This window comes from Leptodactylus fuscus, chromosome 8 (genome assembly GCF_031893055.1).
Source record: "Leptodactylus fuscus isolate aLepFus1 chromosome 8, aLepFus1.hap2, whole genome shotgun sequence".
Lineage (NCBI taxonomy): Eukaryota > Metazoa > Chordata > Amphibia > Anura > Leptodactylidae > Leptodactylus > Leptodactylus fuscus.
Window position 1 is genome coordinate 19,104,823 of NC_134272.1, and position 20,814 is coordinate 19,125,636.

At 46.6% G+C, this 20,814-nt stretch overlaps 1 protein-coding gene across 1 annotated transcript; it reads left to right on the forward strand.

Annotated features, from left to right (window-relative positions):
• Nucleotides 1-270: 270 nt before the first annotated feature.
• Nucleotides 271-10,158, forward strand: SPNS1 (SPNS lysolipid transporter 1, lysophospholipid). Its single transcript, XM_075285814.1, has 13 exons — nt 271-357; nt 3,523-3,789; nt 4,453-4,518; nt 4,845-4,981; nt 5,716-5,867; nt 6,321-6,387; nt 6,555-6,697; nt 6,784-6,936; nt 7,606-7,795; nt 7,895-7,960; nt 8,034-8,132; nt 8,254-8,425; nt 9,055-10,158. The coding sequence occupies exons 2-13, from the start codon at nt 3,549-3,551 to the stop codon at nt 9,147-9,149; spliced, it is 1,581 nt and encodes a 526-aa protein (XP_075141915.1). The 5' UTR covers nt 271-357; nt 3,523-3,548; the 3' UTR covers nt 9,150-10,158.
• The last annotated feature ends 10,656 nt before the right edge of the window (nt 10,159-20,814 follow it).

Below are 20,814 nucleotides of genomic sequence, written 5' to 3' on the forward strand. Positions count from 1 at the left end.
GCCCCTCTCCCCACTCTAACCGCCCAGACAATGTTTCTGAACACGCCCTGCAAGCTAAACCTGCGGCCTCACACACACTGCACTGACTTCCGGTCAGCGGTCACCTGACCCGTCACCCTTCCCTAATTGTCTGGAGAGACGCCGGCCGTGGAGTGCGCAGGTCTATGAAGCAGTACGTGGCCACGCCTCCCTCGCCTCACACCATTGGTCGCTTCCATACACCGTCATGACGTCAGACACAGACCGGGCTCAGCGGCTCATTCTAGGTCATGTGATCGCCATTGCTGTCACATGACTGGTTAGCTGCAAGATGGCAACATCTAAGGAATAAGTAGGAGACGGTAAACGACGGAGCCGGTGAGTTGTCCTCTGCCTGTGTTATGTACCGCAGTGTGGCGGGCCCGGCCCTCAGACACCATTACAGGGGGGAGGGCCGGCTCGTGGGGACTACAAGGCTCAGCGCACACAGTTCACAGGGGATTGTTTGTAATTGTACAACAGCTGACTGGTCCGGTATTTTGTGTTGTCAACAATACCCTGCAGCTCCTGCATCCACCACAAGGGGCGCTCTACATGGGTGTGTGTATATAATCATGTGAATGTGTGATGTAAATAAGGAAGATCCTGTGTCCATATACCTGTATGTGTGAGGTAAATAAGCAGGATCCTGTGTGCTGTGTCCTGTACCCACCACAGGGGGCGCTCTAGGTGTGTGTGTGTGTGTATATATATATATATATCACCTGTATGTGTGAGGTAAATAAGGAGGATCCTGTGTGCTATGTCCTGTACCCACCACAGGGGGCGCTCTAGGTGTGTGTGTGTGTGTATATATATATATATGTATATATATATCACCTGTATGTGTGAGGTAAATAAGGAGGATCCTGTGTGCTATGTCCTGTATCTACCATAAGGGGCGCTCTACATGGGTGTGTGTATATATAATCATGTGAATGTGTGATGTAAATAAGGAGGTTTCTGTGTCCATATACCTGTATGTGTGAAGTAAATAAGCAGGATCTTGTGTGCTGTGTCCTGTACCCACCACAGGGGGCGCTCTACATAGGTGTGTGTATATATAGTCATCTGTATGTGTGACATAAATAAGCAGGATCTTGTGTGCTGTGTCTTGTATCCACCACAGGGGGCGCTCTACATGGGTATATACTGTATATATAATCATCTGTGTGTATGAGGTTAATAAGAAGGATGCTGTGTCCTGTACCAACCACAGGGGGCGCTCTACATGGGTAGATATATATAATCACCTGTATGTGTGAGGTTAATAAGAAGGATCCTGTGTGCTGTGTCCTGTACCAACCACAGGGGCCGCTCTACATAGGTGTGTGTATATAGTCATCTGTATGTGTGACATGAATAAGCAGGATCTTGTGTGCTGTGTCCTGTACCCACCACAGGGGGCGCTCTACATAGGTGTGTATGTATAGTCATCTGTATGTGTGACATAAATAAGGAGGATCCTGTGTGCTATGTCCTGTATCCACCACAGGTAGCACTCTACATGGGTGTATATATAATCACCTGTATGTATGAGATAAATAAAGAGGGTACTGTGTCCACCACAGGGGGCGCTCTACATGGGTGTATATATAATCATGTGTGATGTAAATAAGGAGGATACTGTGTCCAGATACCTGTATAGGTGAGGTAAATAAGCAGGATCTTGTGTGCTGTGTCCTGTACCCACCACAGGGGGCGCTCTACCTGAGTGTATATATAATCACCTGTATGTATGAGGTAAATAAGGAGGATCCTGTGTTCTGTATCCACCACAGGGGGCGCTCTACATAGGTGTCTGTATAATCCACTCCAGTACCTGTGAAACTACAACTCCCATCATGCTACAATCACTTCTACAAGAGTTCCAAGAAGAGAAGAGCCAGCATGCTGGGTGTTGTAGTTCCACAACAGCTGGAGTTGTGTACCCCTGCTGTAGTGTATATACGAGGTGACTAAGTAGACTGCTGTGTCCTCTTCTGCCTCCTCACCAGCTGACATGTCTTTCTGTCCGCTCAGCACCAGACACTTCTGCTTCTCCAGATAGGAGTTCTTGTCAGCGGTGGTCATGTCATGTCATGTGCTTCACCGCAGTGAGGAGTATACATGCAATATATATATATGTGTGTGTGTGTGTGTGTGTGTGTGTGTGTGTGTGTGAAAACTAGTGCAGCCAGAGAGATAAGCAGCGCTCTTGGTATAAAGATGGGTGTGATCCAAATATAAGGATGGGTGTGATCCACAGTCATTAAAGACAACAAAAACTGCGGCTGCCTTGACACCAGAAAACTCTGAACTCTGAAAACTCTGATTTCCCGCACAAAGTCTATGAAGATTAGAATACCGTAAACTTATCTGAAGATTCAATGGACGTAGAGTTTTGGCAGATGTGTTGGCGCATCGCACATATAAATATGTCTGTCACTATAAACAGAATCCAAAGTGCAAAGTTTACCAGTATTGATAAATGTGATCCAGGGCTTTATACTGTTTGCTAGATTTGGAGTCGGGAAGGAATTTTTTCCCCTGACATTGGGCAATTGAGGGTTTCTTTGGATTCTCACTGTGGGGTTATAGGTTGGACAGGATGCTGCGCCGTATATGCCTACACAGCATACAGGTAATATTATGTGTGTGTATATTGTGGAAACTTTTACACGAGAGAAACCGTCTGGATAAAGCAGATTAAGGCCCTATTCACATCTGCGTTCGGGGAGTTCGCTTAGGGATCCCCCAAATGGAAACCTATCCACATAAAAAAGCGGTTAGCAGACCCCATAGACTATAATGGGATTCGTGTGGTTTCCGTGCAACATATATGGTTTTATGGATCTCCGTACCAGCGCTTATATTTTTGCCATGTCTTGTAGCGTTGCATGGGGTGAATTTGCCGGGACAGTCAACTACTTGGACTTGGGAAGATTGTCAGATGACTTGAATGTTTTCCACCTGTCAGTAAACTTTCTTCCAGTATAATAATGGCCTTCCAATGTTTTCCAAATTGATGGACAGCAACATTTGCTTCTATAAGATCATTAGTCTTTCTGTCACATGCTTGAATGCTACGGACCAGCAACCTGCCAAAACTTCTGTTGTTGTAGGGGTTGTCACATCTGCTGATGATCAATTATCCAGAGCATTTGGTTAGCGGCACCTGATTTGCTACGACATATGCTGATATTACATGGATACCTGAAAAAACACCAAGCCCTTGTGGTGTGATATTTATTACATTATAGATAGGATTATTACATGGACTTGAGCTCTTAAAGTTGTAGATCTGATAAGCCTGCTTGCTGATGGTTTCCAGGTTCATGCATGTGTAGCAGAAGTCTTTTTGGCTGCGGGTGCTGTGACCTGTGTGTGTCTGGTGTAAGATGAGGAGGTCCAGCCATGGGTATTGATTTTTGGGGCCGTACAGCTTGACTCCAAATCCATAAAATGTTGATGTTTGTTTTTTATCTCCTCACAGTAGTAACATCATGTCTGTTTTCTGTGCAGGTTTTGCACTCTGGGGGTCTGACAAGATGGGGTCTCGCCATGATCACGCTGATACAACCCCCTTCCTGACCCAAGCAGATGATGTGGATGAGGTGAAGGCCACGGGGGCTCCTCCACGTGTGCTAAATGAAGATGATGATGATGAGAGCCCCGGGGCGAGGGATGTGCACGCTCTGACCGGGATCTCCTACAAGCGCTCCGTCACCATCGTAGGGATCCTCTTCTACATCAACCTGCTGAACTACATGGATCGCTTCACTGTTGCCGGTAGGTGGGGGCTTCACTCCAGGGGTTCGGAGCACATCAGGCAGCCTCTTGTGAAGTGATATATTAGGACTCCTTGTCCTAGGCCGCGATTATTCCCCCCCCCCCCCCCTTCCTAATATCAGCATCTTGTATTAGCTCTAAGCAAACGTCTTAATCTCCAGAGCCAACACTTGAACCTCTACAGTGAAGACTTTAGAATTTCTGGTATTCTGAAGGAGCCTGTCAGCAGGTTTGACCCTGCTAGACTGCTGACAGCGCCAGATAGGAGACCTGAGGAGCCATTTAGCCCCTTCCTGCAGTATGACATAGCCACAGCATGCCGATAAGTCTTGTGGATGGCGTTGGCCCAGGATCTGAGTCTGCACCATCTGTCACGTGCTGCTAAACCTGGCTGTTTAACCCCTCAGGTGCCACATTCAATATCACAGCGGGGCTCCCCGTGAAGGCTAACCTTGCCATCTTTTTAACTCCCATTACATCAGGGCTTAAAGGGGTCCTCCATCTTTTAATATAAACTTAAAAATACCTGCAAATGGTATCCCACTCCATAGAAACATTTGGAACATCAAGTGGTGCCATCAAAAAGTAATGTAGTCACTCAGAGCAGAGGGGATACCTTGTGGAGCAACTCAATGCAGAATTGTCTCTTGTTCTTCCTGGCAGGAGTACTCCCAGACCTGGAGAACGCCTTCCAAATCCATGACAGTTCCTCAGGATTGGTACAAACAGGTAAGGAGTAGAACTGTTTCATATAATATTCCATTGGTAGCAATAGATCTGTCTGAAAGATGATGGAGTCTGACTGGTGGTAGGTAGCCATTACTGATCCAACGCCACACGCCGGATGAGGTCTCATAGGAGAGGCGAGATGTGAGCAGCTAGCCTGCTTATTGATTGTTTCTAGATAACATGGGATATGTGGAAAGTAAGTATCAAATCAAACAAGCTTTATTGGCACGTATCACTGCTTGATGGGTATCTGTGGGGAAGGGGGTTGAAGTAAGACCGACTGAGTTATCCATATCACTTACACTGTCACCTCGCCCCGTCTCCAGTGTTCATCTGCAGCTACATGGTGCTGGCTCCAGTCTTCGGATATCTGGGCGATCGCTGGAACAGAAAATACATTATGTGCACTGGAATCTCCTTCTGGTCCATCATCACCTTGATCAGCTCCTTCGTTCCCAAAGAGGTAACGTCTTCATCACTTCCCCCAGAGATAGAAGATCTCTAGAAATATCCAACTCTTCTGTCAAGACCTTAATGAGTCCGTAAAGTTAGGTGACCGTTCAAGAGGTTTGGCTGTGGATGCAAAATTGCAGATTGGTGGGGGTCTGACCCTTAGGCAATCACAAAAACAGGAGTCCCTTGCATCGCTGTCTGAATGGGGTAACAGGGGCCCACTGCTGCTGTCATCTCTATAAGACTTCTGGAGACTGCAGAGCACTGAACTTATCATAAAATATGAACGGAGCAGCATCGCACTTGTGTAGACGTTGCTTCATGCAGTCATTGGTTCTAGGGACTCCCCTGTTGTCATGACCAAGATGTCACCAGTGGTCAGACCACCACATAGGAGGAAAAATAACAGCACTCCAGGAAATTCAAAAAGTAAAAACAAGTGTCTTTATTCCAAGTGGTTCCAGAAGAATCACAGATACGGCTGCCAAGTTCTGCAACCCCTTCAACTGATTGGTGGGGATGTTGGGTATCGGACCCCACCAATCTGATATCCTAAACATATGCCTTTATTAGAAAAGTTTTGGAAAACCCTATATTGTCAGCCTTAGCAGGGGCTTTGCAGCCCCTGTAACACCCCCTTAACTCTTAATCGGGTCACCTTGGCAAACTGGATGGGTGACCTTTACTTACAAATCCTTGGTGTATTTAGTGTTCATTTTTGTTATTTTCTTGCTTCTTTTCCAGTATTTCCCTCTCTTCCTTCTCACACGAGGATTGGTTGGCGTCGGAGAGGCAAGCTACTCCACCATCGCCCCCACCATCATCGCTGACCTCTTCGTGGCAGACCAGCGCAGCCGCATGTTGTCCATCTTCTATTTTGCCATTCCAGTGGGCTGGTGAGTGTCTTGTCTAAACTACAGTAAGACTCCAGCATTTCTACAGCTGAGGGTTTGTTACAATTGTATCTAAACAGCCTGAACTCCAGACATTGTGCCAGCACTGATATCACAATGGATGGTTTAGGTTGGATACAATTGCAACAAAATTAGTATTGAGCTGAGACTATTAGTCATGTGACTGGCCCTGCTCTACTCTGAGTACAAGTGTTAAGGATAGAGCAGGGCCTGAGTCGGGGCATCAGTAGAACAGGCTTATATGGTTTCCCTATAAGTAAGTCGACTCTCCCAAAGTGTATACATAACAGAAAATAAAAAATCATTTTGAGCTTGGTCGAATCAGTATTTGGGAAAGCTGGGCTTGTTGTACAGCTTTCTCAGATCCCTGAGCAGGAAATATAACAAACTGATTTGGTTCAAAGAAATATGAGTTATAATTTCTTCCTGTTACAGCGGACTCGGATACATTGCAGGGTCCAAGGTGACAAGCGCTGCCGGAGACTGGCACTGGGCTTTACGGGTGAGTAAGATGCTGGTGGGAGTCCTTATTATTGACAAGTCATGGAGGGGGAGTCTGTAGGTAGTTTCTGATCTCCCATGTAACTGCAGTTTATTGTAACACAGAAAGTTACATCCAGTCCAGAATAGGTAAATTGTTAAAGGGTTAATGTCTCCCCCTTCTGTCAGGTCACCCCAGGTCTGGGCCTTATCGCCATCCTGCTGCTTATATTCTTTGTGGAGGAGCCTCCCAGAGGAGCAGTGGAGAGGAAGACGGACAAACCTCTGCACTCCACTCCTTGGTTGTCAGATGTGAAGGCATTGCTGAAGAAGTAGGTGTCTACTGTGTAGTGGTGATTGTCCATCACTCCGTCCTGTCACTCCAGTGTCACTTACCTCCCTGCTCTTCTCTCTCTAGCCCAAGCTTTATGCTCTCAACTCTTGGATTCACTACTGTGGCCTTTGTCACTGGCGCCCTTGCCCTTTGGGCCCCGACTTACCTGATGCGAGCACGGATCGTCCTGTACAAGACTGAACCATGTGACAATGCTATATGTAACTATGATGACAGGTAAGGGTCAGCTGCTTGTAAAATCCTTATATGTGCCCCAGCTTACCATAGTGGCAGATGTCAAGGGCTCTCTGCAGGAGAGAGATAATGTTTGTGATGTCTGCTCTAAACAGACACAACAAGGTGGACATGTCTATAGAGAGGCCTATACTTATCAAGGCAGCGGCATGTAGACATGAGCAATGGATCATGCAGAGGGAGAATATGTGCATATCCCATGTCTTCAGAGCAGACCTGAGTAATGGATTGTGCAGGGGGAGTACACATATATGTGTCATCCCTTCAGAGGAGGCCTGAGCAATGGATCCTGTGGAGGAACATGTACATTTCCCATCAATTAAGCACAGACATGAGAAGTGGATCCTGCAGGGGGAGCACATGTATGTATGATAGATCTGCAGGAGGAGCACATGTATGTATGATAGATCTGCAGGGGGAGAACATGTACATATCTCTTACCTTCAGAGCAGAAGTAAGCAATGCGTCCTGCAGGGGGAGCACATGTACATATCCTCTGCCTTCAGAGCAGCCCTGAGCAATGGATCCTGCATATGCTTTCATGGATCCAGTCTTCACAGACTCTGTAGTCATGGTCATCCCTGTCATCTTGTAGGTTTAGTCTTCTCAGAGAGCCCCAGCGTTGACCTTTTTTGATGCCCCTCTTCACAGTTTGATCTTCGGCGTGATCACCGTACTCACCGGCCTTCTGGGAGTTGGAGCCGGAGTGGAGATCAGTAAACGATACCGCAAAGTGAATCCCCGCGCAGACCCCATAGTTTGTGCTTGCGGAATGCTGAGCTCGGCCCCTTTCCTGTACTTATCGCTGGCCTTCGCAGACACCAGTCTAGTAGCCACCTATGTAAGTATGGCTGGGTTTAGCCTTGTCCTTAGCTGACACAGTGTAGCAGATACTCAGCTGTACTGCGCCCCCATTCAGACTGCGATGTCTCCTTTTTAGATTTTCATCTTTATCGGGGAGACGTTGCTGTCCTTGAACTGGGCCATCGTGGCCGACATCCTGCTGGTGAGTGATCCTTCATAGATTTCCTATGTCATAGCTGATACCATATTTACTCAGATGTATCCTCTTCTTTCAGTATGTTGTGATTCCCACGCGACGTTCCACAGCTGAGGCCATGCAGATTATGGTGTCCCACCTGCTGGGTGATGCCGGGAGCCCCTACCTCATTGGGGTGGTGAGTTCCAACAAACCCTTGTATTAGTATACATGTATTGCGGTACCCTGAAGTGCGTATATGACAACTACATCATGATCTTCTATGTGAAGTATAACCCTCATCATCTCCTTTCCCTCAGATATCTGACAGTATAAGCAAAGGGAAGCCGGAGTCGGCCCTTCTTAAGTTCCGCAGCCTGGAGTACGCCCTCATGGTCTGTGCGTTTGTCGGCGCCCTCGGAGGTGGTTTCTTCTTGGCAACTGCCCTTTTTATTGAGAAGGATCGCAAAAAGGCAGAAATGGTATCAGAAGGTGCGTGCTGGGTCTCTGTGTGCACTGCTTAGAATCCCCCATCCCCATCCTTGGAGACCCCATAACCCACTGTGTCTCCTTGCACCTCCCAAAATACACCACAGTAGAGAATAGGTTACACCTGTATTATACTATGGTGAGCAGCAGAATTGTGAATGCAGCTCTGGGTGTGACGAACATTACTCCAAGCTTAAAATAATTTATCCTTCATCAGTCACATGGTACAGCAGCAGCTCAGTCCCATTCAAGTGAAATGAGCTGAGCTGCAATACCAAGGGCCGCCCCTATGATATATACAGCGTTGTGCTTGATATTCAGTTAAAAGACCACACTTGTATCCTGCGGCCTGTTCAACCCAACCAGCTGATATGTGGAGGTCCCAGGTTTCAGACCACGCCGATCACAATGGCGCCCTTTAATTGGGCACAGATCCATCACAATGGTGCCCTTTAATTGGGCACAGATCCATCACAATGGTGCCCTTTAATTGGGCACAGATCCATCACAATGGTGCCCTTTAATTGGGCATAGATCCATCACAATGGTGCCCTTTAATTGGGCATAGATCCATCACAATGGTGCCCTTTAATCGGGCACAGATCCATCACGTATTTTGTCTTCACTTCCAGGGTTTGTGTCTGAGGCGGAGAATATCGAGGACAGAATTGTGGTCCCAAAACGTGGACGATCCACCAAGGTCCCAGTGTCCAGCGTCCTCATATAAACTCCTCGCGGCCAACACTCACAAGGGACAGAGCGTAGAGACTCCTCACCGGACCTAGTGGCAGAGTTGGAGGCTTCACAATTGTCCGCTGACTACTACAGGCGGGATCTGGACCTTATTTATCTTGTCTCATATGCCTCCTGGCGGTGATGAAGGCGATACCAAGGTGTGCGGTACATGTCCTTACCATCTCCACCACCGGCTCGTCACATCTGAGACCCGCACACCCCTCAGGACCTGCTCCAGATTTTCTGGAGTCCCCCTATTTAATAATGGTTCCGCTTTTTTTTTCTTTTAAGAACATTGAATGTTAAACTTTTTAATGGGAAATACAGATGTTTGTTGGGTACTAAAATATCATCCTTGCCTCCGTCATGTACCAACCAGAGTATATGGGGTCCACGTAAAGGATGTGGCTCCTGGTGGTCAGTGTTCTCACTGAAGACTCTGCATTGTTGGTCTCTTTGGACCACCGCGAAGTCTCAAGGTCGAGGTTTTTACATTCGTGCATTGATGACATCCACTTACCGTGTTTGGATTCCCCGGCTGGTTGTTGAGCAATGGCATAGGGTGGAACTTGGACTGGAATTGAGAGAGTGGTGAATAAGGGAGGGGTCTGTGCTCAGATTTGGGGAATCTAAGAGCCATATTGGTGCTTTATTTACCAGTTTATTCCATATTGTCACTGTCCTACTTGATTTTCTCTCCAGTGGGCAGAAGAATTGACACGTCATATCCAATCAGTCCTCCACATTGGATAAATTGGGTCTGGAAACCACTACAATGACACCTCAATGCTCCAGTCACAGTATTTAGAGATATCGCTATATACAGAAATACAATTTATTTCTTCTCACAAACCCCTATCATTGGCTTATTAGGGTCTCCACAAGGAGAACAACGCGCACAATGCTCCACGAAATTGTTGGCCTAAAATTAAAGGTTACCCCCATCATGCCTCAGGATTTACTACTATAAATACAGTATATCCTCCATAATGTCCATGTGAATGAAGTTTTACTTAACTTTTTTCTTTTAAATTATTTTTGAAGAACATTTTACAAGCAGTATTGGGGGGGGGGGGGTTGGAGTAAGAACATAAAAAAATCACAACAACCAAATAAAGTAATACATGAAGCAGAATGTACATTATGGACCCCAAAGAAGGTCGAGTGTACCCTAACCTAGGAGCCCTTGCAAAATGGAGAAAAGATCCTGGCGGCCATGGGGGGTTCCAGGCCCGTAATAGAAGCCCTATCGGGCTAGTACAGACATATACTTCGTTGAGTCTTGATAAATCAATCAATAGTGCCAGTGGTGAAGGAACTTATTGTGGCAGCCATGAAGGTGGGAGGTCTTGTTTTTCATGTGCCTAATGTCCTTTATCCTTAGAAGCCATATTTGGGGAGAGGAAGTTTTGGCTGTCTCTACAACACATAGATACAGGTACAAGTAGCACCAACAAGGTGTCAATGATTGGAAAAAACAGCTGGTTCAGAGTGGACGCAATCCTCCGGACCTTGCTGCAGAATATCTGTATGGAGTTCAGAAATAGAGTATAGTGATCTCTTCTTCCTGCCATCTCCATCATTGGGGGGGGGGGGAGGCTGATGGAGAGATCAGGACATAAAACCTGGTGGGTCCCTAATACTGTTTGATCAGGAGAACAGCATGGCAATAACTAGAGAAAACTTGTCTGGTTGTGTTTGTGTGCAGATTGTTTAGAAGGGTGCTTTAGCACAAGAAAAGGAAACGGGTGAAGGGAGCAAGTGATGAAAATGCTGTAATTGGTGCCTTATATGGCACATTATATTATGGGGCGGGCACTAATGGAGCATTATACTATGTGTCGGGCACTAATGGAGCATTATACTATGGGGCGGGCACTAATGGAGCATTATACTATGTGGCGGGTACTAATGGAGCATTATACTATGTGGTGGGCGCTAATGGAGAATTATACTATGTTGGGCACTAATGGAGCATTATACTATGTCTCGGGCACTAATGGAGCATTATACTATGTGGCGGGCACTAATAGAGCATTATACTATGTGGCGGGCACTAATGGAGCATTATACTATGTCTCGGGCACTAATGGAGCATTATACTATGTGGCGGGCACTAATGGAGCATTATACTATGTCTCGGGCACTAATGGAGCATTATACTATGTCTCGGGCACTAATGGAGTATTATACTATGTCTCGGGCACTAATGGAGTATTATACTATGTGGCAGGCACTAATGGAGCATTATACTATGTGTCGGGCACTAATGGAGCATTATACTATGTGGCGGGCACTAATGGAGCATTATACTATGTGTCGGGCACTAATGGAGCATTATACTATGTGGCGGGCACTAATGGAGCATTATACTATGTGGCGGGCACTAATGGAGCATTATACTATGTGGCGGGCACTAATGGAGCATTATACTATGTGGCGGGCACTAATGGAGCATTATACTATGTGGTGGGCACTAATGGAGCATTATACTGTGTGGCGGGCACTAATGGAGCATTATACTATGTGGCGGGCACTAATGGAGCATTATACTATGTGGTGGGCACTAATGGAGCATTATACTATGTGGTGGGCACTAATGGAGCATTATACTGTGTGGTGGGCACTAATGGAGCGTTATCCTATGTGGCGGGCACTAATGGGGCATTATACTGTGTGACGGGCACTAATAGAGCATTATACTATGTGGTGGGCACTAATGGAGCATTATACTGTGTGGTGGGCACTAATGGAGCATTATCCTATGTGGTGGGCTCTAATGGAGCATTATACTATGTGGCGGGCACTAATAGAGCATTATACTATGTGGCGGGCACTAATGGGGCATTATACTGTGTGACAGGTACTAATGGGGCATTATAGTGTGTAGTGGGCTCTAATGGAGCATTATACTATGTGGTGGAAACTAATGGAGCATTATACTGTGTGACGGGCAATAATGGGGCATTATACTGTGTGACGGGCACTAATGGGGCATTATACTGTGTGACGGGCACTAATGGGGCATTATACTGTGTGACGGGCACTAATGGGGCATTATACTATGTGTCGGGCACTAATGGGGCATTATACTGGGTGACAGGTACTAATGGAGCATTATACTGGGAAGGTCTCCTTCCTTGCTTGTGCTATTACCAGACCATAACTTGCCAGGATTTCACTTTTGAAATGGTGAATAAAAAAGAGAATATGCTACAGTGGGAGTGAACATCTAAAACACAGGGGGAAAGGTTCTTCAAGACTTTGGAAAAATTCAAGACTGGATTATGTGTCATTGTCTATTGAGAGAGGCTCGAAAGCTAGATGTGTGACATCGATGAAGAAAAAGCTGGACCCTCCAAGCTAGGCAGGAAAGAGGAATTGTATAAGATTGGAAATAAGGAGTGGGATGGTAGGAAAGGAGGTGCTCAACAAATCTCGTTCGGTTGAATAGTGATGTCCTCCAGATGGTTGAATGTAGAGTGGACACCGGAGGAGGAGTTGGTAGTAAAGAGGCAATGGACATAGGAACTGATCAACAACAAGACTCTATCACAGCCCATAGTTTGATGGAGGAGTCAACCACGGTAGTGAGATGAAAGGCGAAGTAATATGACTGAAGGCCAACACCTTATGTTTTCAGTTTATAGAAGATGGACTTTGATATACAAGAGGGTTTATTGTGCCAAATAAATTTGAGAAATAAGGTGGTGAGTTTGGGGATGTGAAGGAAAAGAAGCATGAAAAGGATATTCATATTGATAATGGTGTAAACCAGGTGACGGTAACTGAGGTACCGCTGTTCAAATCACCAGTAAGAGAGGTGGTTGACATGGAAAAGTCAGTGCTGCAGTAGATAAGTGCCTAGATATTTTAGGGAAGTAGTGGACCAGAGGAAATGTAAGACAGAGGATATAGTAGATCTTAAGAGGTGGATATGGTAGGAAGATGAGAGGAGTTAGAGATATAAGACAGGTCATGTATGTATGCGTGCTGCATCTTTATTTGGCTCTTCTCAATCGATTCCAGCACAGTTGGGAATGTTTTTCTCGATCCTCCAACATTCCTGAGCAATCTGTGCTTATAGTTTTGGTCCCTGATCTACTGACTAGACTCCTGCATTGATTGCTCAGGAACGGTACCGTATTGAAAACCCGAATGGCGATTATTAAATCAAGAAAAGAGCTGGAGGTGGTGAAAGTTCCTCTTTAAAAATTTGCAGGAAATGGGGCAGCCTTGATGGACACCATTGGTGATAGGAAAATAAGAAGAAAAAGACCTAAGAGGAGAGACTGGTCAGAGAGATGTTGGGGCTGAGACTGATGTGACTGAAGTTTCAGTGTTTGCTGGTGAAGTATAGGTCACACACACACACACACACACACACACACACACCATTATAGGACACACACACACACACACACCATTATGGGACACACACACACACACCATTATTCACATTCCCGCTCCCATCACTAATACATGGTCATGAGGGCGAGCAAGGAACTCCCTTGCTCAATAGCAACTACTCACACCCTTATTGTGGCATAACACCAATCACCAGGCGCCTAAAATGAGGAGGACCGGACACACAATTCTAAAGTCCGATACGCATGCGCGTTATCCAAGCCAATGGCGCGGTCTGTGACCACTACAGCGACCACCCACTGACTGTGCTCAACAATCCGCTGAGCAGGATAGAGAAACACCTGCTGTACGGCGTTTAATTGTCAAAAGGCTACGCAGGTAAAAATACATACTGGCCAACCATCTAAGAATCCAGTGGCAGTGTAGACTGAAGAGAAGTATCCAAAGTACAAGTGTCAACCAAGTGACCAGCAATAGTAAAGTCTCAGTGCGGCAGACTAAGTATAGTCCAACAGAGAAAAATAAAATTAAAATGATGAATGTTGCAGAAAGATTGATAATAAATACAGAATACACTAAGGCAGGGGTCTGCAGACCATGACCAGGCCGTTGGGGTTCTTTTGCAGATCTACGGGGCAGCAGGCTGGCCTCAGACTTAGTTGGATACTTCGCGCTAGGCCACATTGCTATGGTAACATGTAAACTATGGGGTAGCGTGGCGTCCTGTAGCTGCTCTAGGACACCGCGCTACCTGATAGTTTACACTTTACCATAGCAATGTGGCCTAGCGCAAAGTATCAGCCTCGGTGTCTAGCGATTTGCCATGCCCACCTTGCCCCACAGACCATCCTGTCCATACCATACGGTGGAGCTTGCCTATAACCCCGCCCTTGCCAGGCCGTGGAAAAATGGTCTTGCTTGAAGCCGGTCCCTGGTGCAAAAAAGGTTGGGGACCACTGCACTAAGGTATATATAGGAGTCACACACAAATATGAGTTTCTTTCTGTTTGTCTGTTCTTTATGCGCGACCAAATGACTGGACAGATCTTCAACACATTTGGCACACGGATACTTCAGATGTCCGGGAAAGTTTTTGACCGGGCCTCAACTTTCTTGGACGTAACATTCCTGAGATACAGTATTTTTACATTTTTCTACAGTACACCCTGTGCAGAGCATGCTGTATATACAGTATATGTAGAAGAGCTGTGTGTATGTAGATATGTAGCAGTCTGTGTGTTCTGGGTATGTACAGATGTACCAGAACTGTGTGTGCTGGGTATGTACAGATGTAGCAGAGTTGTGTATGTAGATATGTAGCAGAGCTGCGTATATTGTGTGTATGTACAGATGTAGCAGGGCTGTGTGTGCTGAGTATGTACAGATGTAGCAGAGTTGTGTATGTAGATATGTAGCAGAGCTGCGTATATTGTGTGTATGTACAGATGTAGCAGGGCTGTGTGTGCTGAGTATGTAGAGATGTAGCAGAGTCGTGTATGTAGAGATACAATTCACTGAAGAAAAAGAGTCCCCAATAAAACCAAGAAATCACAGATGAGAATAAATCTCTATTGGAGACACTAATGTAGACTAATAATAATAATTCACTTTTATTTCCAAAGTTACTAAAACGTGTAAGGGCTTCCATACTAAGATCAAAAGCACTTCCCCCCCCCCCAGGAATCCACCTAAAAAAACTAGTAAGTGTGTAAAAATAACCTCATGGTGTACATTGTATAATGGGGAGAAAAAGGCAATGAATAAACTCTCCCTCCACTGATGTCCTATCTCAGCTCCCTATACCACAATGAATTGTGAGGAGAGGAGCCTGAATGACTCAAATAAAGCAGTGTATAGACCAGGGGTCCTCAAATTGCGGGCCACATGCGGCCCGCCAAGCACTTCTGTCTGGTCCGCCGACAACGCCGGCAGGCGTGCATTTATAATGAAGCTCCTGGGGAGCTCAGGCCAGGCCATGGAGCGCACTTCACTTTACCTATTGGAGCGCCTGTCTGCGGGGAAACAGTTTTTTGGGTTTTTTTAGTCTGACTTTGTGTCCGGCTAAAAAAAACCGTTTCCCCGTGGACAGGCCACAGGATTAATAATTAACAAAGTGCCGTGTACTCACTCTAAATAAATACATGTAAACATGCGGATAACGGCTCGTTCACATCTGCGCCCCGGGTCTCTGTTTTGCAGGTTTTCGTTTCCTTCCCAAAACTGGGCAGAAGACGGAAACCTGCAGGCATTTTTCAAACCCATTTAAATGAATGGGTTTGGAAAGTGTCCGGCCGTGAGCGCCCGTGAGCATTTTGTGGTCTCCGCGGCAAAACCAATTTTTTTTAACCGGACCCAAAGTTGGACATGCAGGACTTTGTGTCTGGTTAAAAAAAAAAAGTTTTCGCGCCAGAGACCACAAATCGCTCATCGGCACTCACGGCCGGACACGGACTGTCAGAACGGAGATCCGGCGCAGATGTGAACCCGCCCTTATGGTCTCTTCATTCCCCTCTCTGTTATTTCAAACAGATAGAAAAGTGTCTACTACTGCGCTTTTCTGTCCTTTAAACACAACATGTCAGTTCAGTTTCCATTCCCTTTAGTTTCCTACAGTCCATTACAGCTTCTCCCTCATTACCATAACCCCGCCCCTTATCTGCAAGTTGAGACCTCAGGGATTCTGGAAAAAGAAGTCCAAACTCAGCCTAAAATAAACCCAATCGCCTCCGCCCTTCCCTGACAGGAGTGACAGTGATGTTATGATTGTCTGCAGTATCATCCCCTATTATATATTCACTCCATAGGTGCTGCCCCTCCCCCACCCCACTCAGGAGCCGGGACAAGTCAGCAGGTGAAGCAGGAGTGCAGAGAAGATAACATAGGGGTGATGTTGTAGGCAGTCAGGAGCCCTGCAAAAGTGGTAAGAAGCGGGGGGAGAGGCAGAAGCAGCCCTTGTTGTAATGGGGGTTACAAATGGCAGGGGGTAGCACATGTTGGAGAGACAGTCAAGCCCTAAAGGCTGCCCCCCTCCACATGTGCTACCCCTGATGGTGGTATGTATGTGTGTGTTGCAGACAATACTCTAAGGGGATCACAATTGCAGAATCTCTATAGAGCTGCCCTTCCCCCACATGTGCTACCCCTAATGGTACTAGGTGAAGCACATGTGGGGGTAGCAGAGGAGCTGTCCCCCAAACACAAGTCATAACACAATTTTTTTGTTATTTGTGCTGTGATTTGTAGTGCTTGTGGGGACAGCTCCTTTGCCACCCCCCCCCCCCCCATGTGCTTCACAAAGCTGCCCCCAGTGTCTCCTGTTTTAAACAGCATGCGCTAATACCTGCACTGATTGCGGGCAATAACCCCTCTGGTGCCTTCATCAAAGCTGACCGAGGCGCCATTTTACCAGCATTCGCAGGCAGCCGGAGCAAGCTCCAGGTCCTGCATCCTGTTTCTATGACAGCTGGGAGCTTTGTGAAGGCTCTCTGGCCTATCATTCTATACTTTCTATTGCAGGTTACTCTATATAGGCTGCAATAGAAATGCTGGATTTTTGCAATGCATTAGTGATCAGACGGTACTATTCCGTTATCGGGCCAGCAGCAGCGCATTTCAGCACCAGCTTTCGGGACAGCAGTTCAGTTCAGCAGCGGGAATTACAATGACATCCGAGGACTGCTGGCCCGATGCTTGTGCCCAGTAGCCAGTACATCAATGACCCCCCCTCCATCTCCTCCTCCTTCCAGTGCTGCCCCCCAGCTCTCCTTACATCTACCCCGTACCCTCTCCCCGCCACATGACTAAGCCGATGCTGGCCCGATGATAGAGGCCGTGCTTGTGTGTAGTAGGCAGTACATCGATCGATGCCCTCATCCTCCTCTTCCTTCCAGTGCTGCCCCCCAGCTCTTCTTACATCTGCCCCGTACCCTCTCCCTGTAATAGGCCTCACCGTAAATCTTGAGCAATGAATGCTACTAGATAGCCGCCGGACGCTGCAGAAAGTTTGTCCCTCCGGCTCGCTGTAGCTCACCGTTCCTATAGTCGGCGTGTTTCTTGTCAGGGCCTGGATTGAGCCCCGGTGTCTTTCCTTTCGGTCTCGGTACTAGCGCTGAGGTGAGGCCTAGTCGTGTGGCGGGGAGAGGGTACGGGGAAGATGTAAGGAGAGCTGGGGGGCAGCACTGGCAGGAGGAGAAGGATGGGGGAGGGGGGTCATCGATGTACTGGTTACTGGGCACAAGCATCGGGCCAGCAGTCCTCGGATGTCATTGTAATTCCCGCTGCTGAACTGCTGTCCCGAAAGCTGCTGCTGAACTGCGCTGCTGCTGGCCCGATAACGGAATAGTACCGATCAGACTAACAAATGCAAAAAAAAAAGAAAAGTAGTAAAAATTCAAATCACCCCCCTTTCCCTAGAGTACATATAAAAGTACTTAAAGAGGACCTTTCATCAGATTGGGCACATGCAGTTTTATATACATGAGTCCCCCTGCGAACTTCCGGTTGGCACATGCGCAATGGAAGGGCGGCAAGAAGACTTCCTGTTCCTTAGTGAATTAACCAGGGCTGGGTATGTACTTCAGGGTATGGTCCTCGGGTTACGACGAGCCTGCTGCAGAACCTCATTTTCTGAATGCTATACAGTGTATAGCATTCGGCAAATGAAGGCTGATTGTGTAGCAGGCTCGTCCTTGCTACAAGCAGGTAAGTATGCTGTTACCAGTTGACTTTTTCTCATTGAAATGAATAGACCAGCGTTGATTGGCCAGTTGCCAGTGATTTGGCCAATCAACGCTGGTTCTGCCAGAGGCTCGTCTGAGGAGGCGGAGTCTAACATTGGACTATTCATTCCAATGAGAAAAACTCTTGCCTGCCTGTAGCAAGGACGTGCCTGCTGCAGAATCAGTGTTCATTTGCCGAATGCTATACATATATATAGCATTCGGCAAATGAATATATATACTGTATAGCATTTAGCAAATGAGGTTCTGCAGCAGGCTCGTCGTAACCACGAAACAGTATGCCTATACCCCTGCTAGACATGGCAAACTCTCAAAACCGGAAAGAGATCTTCGACCGGAAATAGGAAGGGCGGGACTTAATCCTTTGTTATTGTTGTCAAAGGGGGACTCATGTATACTGCTGGAAAGCTGACAGAGCGCTGAATTCAGCGCACTGTGGGCTTTCCTGATCTGTGCCCGGTGTAAAGCGCTATCGGTCCCGGTACCGCAGCGCTTTAGTGTCAGAAGGGCGTTTCTGACAGTTAGCCAGGGACGCCCTTCTTCACAGAAGCGCCTATCGCACTGTGCTCTAAGACTGATAATACTGGTCTATGGACGAGCTGTGTGAGCAGAGGGAGGGGGCGTTCCTCCCCGCTCCACAGTACAGCGCGATAGGCGCTGCTGGGCAGAAGGGCGTCCCTGGCTAACAGTCAGAAACGCCCTTCTGACTGTAAAGCGCTACGGTACCGGGACCGATAGCGCTTTACATCGGGCACAGATCGGGAAAGCCGACAGTGCGCTGAATTCAGCGCTCTGTCAGCTTTCCAGCAGTATATAAAACTGCATGTGCCCAATCTGATGAAAGGTCCTTTTTAAATACTGTCAAACACATACACATTAGGTATCCCTGTGTCCGAAAACGCCCGCTCTACAAATCTATAAAAATATTTTTCCTATTTGATAAACGCAGTAGCAGGAAAAAAAACACAAGACTACCAAACCCACATCTACCATCTTCTATCAACAAACTTTATTTAGTGTTTCACAAGGTAAACATAAAAAACTGATCTGATTTTTTTTTTTTTACCAAAAAACTGATGCAAATGGTTGCACATCCGTTAACGGATCAGTTTTTTTGACGCGTGAATTGACATAATTTTTTTGATTAAAATTATGGATCCGTTTAAAGGGGCGTTCACACTAGCGTCGGTGTCCGACAGTGAGTGTCCGATGCTAATGTCCTCACAAGATTTTAGCATCGGACACTAACTGTGTTCATTACATGTAGGATTTAGCTGTCCGCTTGAAAGATAGGACAAAGATCGGACACTAAAAGACACTACATTATGTCCCATTTAAAATAATTCAAATTGTAATGGATGCAGCTAGTGTCCGATGCTAAAATCTTGCGCGGACATTAGCATCGGACACCAACGCTAGTGTGAATCCAGCTTAGGGTTGGTTCACACTAGCGCTTGTATTCCGTCCGCAGGGAGTCCGCATGGAGACCCCCCCGGACCGTATGCAATCGCTGCCTGCACTAATGAATTGTGCGGGCAGTGCGCTGCAAGCACACCATTATAGTCTATGGGCTCAGTGTGCTTAACCGCACAGCGCTTGCATTAGCGTTGATATTCCGTTTGGGGGAGGGGGGGGTCTCCATGCGGACTCCTTGCGGACGGAATACAAGGGCTAGTGTGAACCAACCCTTACCTGATCAGTTAAACTGACGTGAAAAACATGATGTGAACCCGCCCTAAGCCCTACACCTTTATTCTCAGTTAAGATTCATCAGGAGCCAAGTTCCAAGTCACAACCAGCAGCATAAACTGCTAAGGGTCAGTGTACACTGAGTTTTTTGGTGCTGAATCCGCCTCAAAATCAGCCTCCAAAAAAAGCCTCGTAATAGAACTCTATTGGGTAGCTTTTTATGGAGGCAGATTTTGAGGCAGAATCCGCGTCCAAATCCTGACCAAAAAACTCAGTGTGAACTCAGACTAACACAGCATAGTTTTGTAGTCAAGGGTCTGACCGCTAGCATGACTGCTCAAATGTTGAACGGAAAGGGTGGTGGGGGGAGTAAAAAACGAAAATAAAAAAATGACTTTAATGGGTTAAAGAAAGTAAAAAAAAATAAATAAATGGGAACGCTATTTTAGAGACTAGGCTAAAAAGCAACATCATTCAGTCACCACCATGGACATCGGCCACGAAAGCCAGAGAGAGAATCCACCATCAGTTTGGGGAAAGAAAAGTGAGGAGTGTAATATGAAGCTGATGGAGATGAATCGATACTCCCAATAGATTTTGGCAGGAACGAGTCCACGGCTAACCTACTAGCAGACATTGGCTATACTGCAAACTTTTTGATGAGCGAGATGTGAATTATGGAAGTCGGAAGTTTCTGTAACATTTGTGTATTTTTCTATACATAAATTTGTGGTGTTTAGCTTTCTTTTCCTTCCTTGTGCAGGTGCTGGATTATCACACAACTACTACACCTGAAGTCTCCATTGGTGTCCTCTGATTTCTGCAGGGGTTAAAGTGTTACTCCGAAACTCTCCGCCCTTC